The 1,864-nt window shown below is 60.7% G+C and overlaps 1 protein-coding gene across 1 annotated transcript in view; it reads right to left on the reverse strand.

The window, feature by feature from the left end:
• Positions 1-661: 661 nt before the first annotated feature.
• Positions 662-1,864, reverse strand: part of ACHE (acetylcholinesterase (Cartwright blood group)) — a gene marked incomplete at its 5' end in the record, with an annotated part of 5,147 nt that continues 3,944 nt past the window's right edge. The window contains 2 exons of the mRNA XM_027909872.1: positions 662-880; positions 1,334-1,500. Of these exons, the coding sequence (XP_027765673.1) occupies positions 759-880; positions 1,334-1,500 (289 nt within the window). The remainder of the gene's footprint in view (positions 881-1,333; positions 1,501-1,864) is intronic.

Genomic DNA, 1,864 nt, shown 5'->3' on the forward strand with positions numbered 1-1,864 from the left:
CCCCAAATTTGGGCGTCCCCCATGCCTGCCCCCCCTCCCCAAAGATTTGGGGTCCCTGTGTCCCCTCCCCCACCACATTTGAGGGTCTCAAAGCTTTCCCTTTATTGGGGGTGTCCCCCATGGGTGTCCCTCTCAAATTTAGTGTCCCCAAACAGCCCCACCCCCCCAAATTTGGGGGTCCCAAAGCTTCCCCCCTGACCTCCAATAATTTTTTGGGGTCCCCCCAGAGGCGGGTTTGGGTTCGAGCCTTTATTGGGGTGACACCTGAGGGGTAGGGGAGGGGAGAGATGAGGATTTAGGGGGGGACTCGGGGATCCACAGTGTTTTTGGGAGGTCTCGAGGGGGGTTGGGGTGCTGGGGGGGAGCAATTGGGTTTTGGGGGTCCTGGGTGGGTTTTGGGGTGTCCTGGGTGTTTTTTGGGGTCCAGCTGTAGGTTTGGGGGTGCCCTGGATTGGTTTTTGGGGGGTCCTGCATGGCTTTGGGGGATTGAAGCTTTTGGGTTGTCTTAAGTGGGTTTTGGGGTCCCTGGACAGGTTTTGAGGGGTCCTCGGTGGTTTTGGAGTCCAGCTGAAGGTTTTGGGATGCCCTGGGTGGGTTTTTGGGGGTCCCAAGAGGGCCTGGCACTGCTCCTGGGGACTGTAAAGCTCTGGGGAAGGGGTTGGGGTCCTGGAGGGGGTTAGGGGAATTTGGGGGGGCAGGTGAAGGTTTTGGGGTCCAGCTGAAGGTTTTTGGGGTGCCCTGGGTGGATCTGGGGGTCCCTAGAGGGGCTGGCACCGCTCCTGTCGACTGTAGAGCTCGAACTGGCTCTTCCAACGCATCATGTAGGAGCTCCAGCGGTGGAATTCCAGGCGCCACTGACGTTCCGCCTCCTCCATCGGCCCTGGGACCCCTCCCCCCGAACCCCAAATCAGCAGAGGGGACCCCAAAATTGGAATCAGGGACCCCCAAAACCCCCAGAAACCCCCCTAAAATAACCGGAACCCTCTAAAATCTTGCAAAACCCACCCAAATCCAACCCAATTTCACCCAAAATTGCAGGTGCTCCTGCGGCTCCACCGATTCCACCTGCTCTGGGACCCCCCCCCCACCAAACCCCTCAAATCACCCCTCAAATCTACCCCCCATGTTCCCATGTCCCCCCACATTCCCCCTGGTGTCCCCACATGCCGCTGGTGTGTGCGGCATCCCCTCATCCCTCCCTGGTGTCCCCTCATCCCTCCCTGGTGTCCCCTCATCCCTCCCTGCTATTCCCTCATCCCTCCCTGCTGTTCCCTCACCCCCTGGTGTCCCCCGTGTCCCCCCCTCCCCTGCAGTGTCCCCGGTGTCCCCTCACCGGTGACGTTGAGCAGCTTGGGCAGGAAGCGTGTCCAGAAGGCGCAGGCCTGTGCCCGCAGCCCCTGGGCCACGGCGAGGGGCTGCGCGTTGAGGCGGGCGTAGCTCTGCCCCGCCGCCGTGTAGGACGGCCAGCGCCGCTCCCGCTCCGACGGCTCGTTCGGGTCCCTGGCACCGCACGCGGGGGTTGGTGTGGCCCAGGGGGCACTGCTCGGCCAACCTGACCCAACCCGACCCGACTCAACCCGTCCCAACCAACTCAACCCATCCCAATTCAACTCATTGCAACTGAACCCAACACGACCCAACTCAACCCATCCCAACTGAACCCAACCCAACCCAACTCAACGCATCCCAACTCAACCCATCCCAACCCAACTCAATCCATCCCAACCCCAACCAACTCAACCCATCCAATCCCAACTCAACCCATCCCAATTCAACTCATTGCAACTGAACCCAACACAACCCAACTCAACCCATCCCAACTCAACCCATCCCAACCCAACTCAACCCATCCCAACCCAACCCA

Source organism: Empidonax traillii, unplaced genomic scaffold (genome assembly GCF_003031625.1).
Source record: "Empidonax traillii isolate 1590-97213 ecotype Southwest subspecies unplaced genomic scaffold, ASM303162v1 scaffold2479:size34915, whole genome shotgun sequence".
In the NCBI taxonomy this organism is placed as follows: Eukaryota; Metazoa; Chordata; class Aves; order Passeriformes; family Tyrannidae; genus Empidonax; species Empidonax traillii.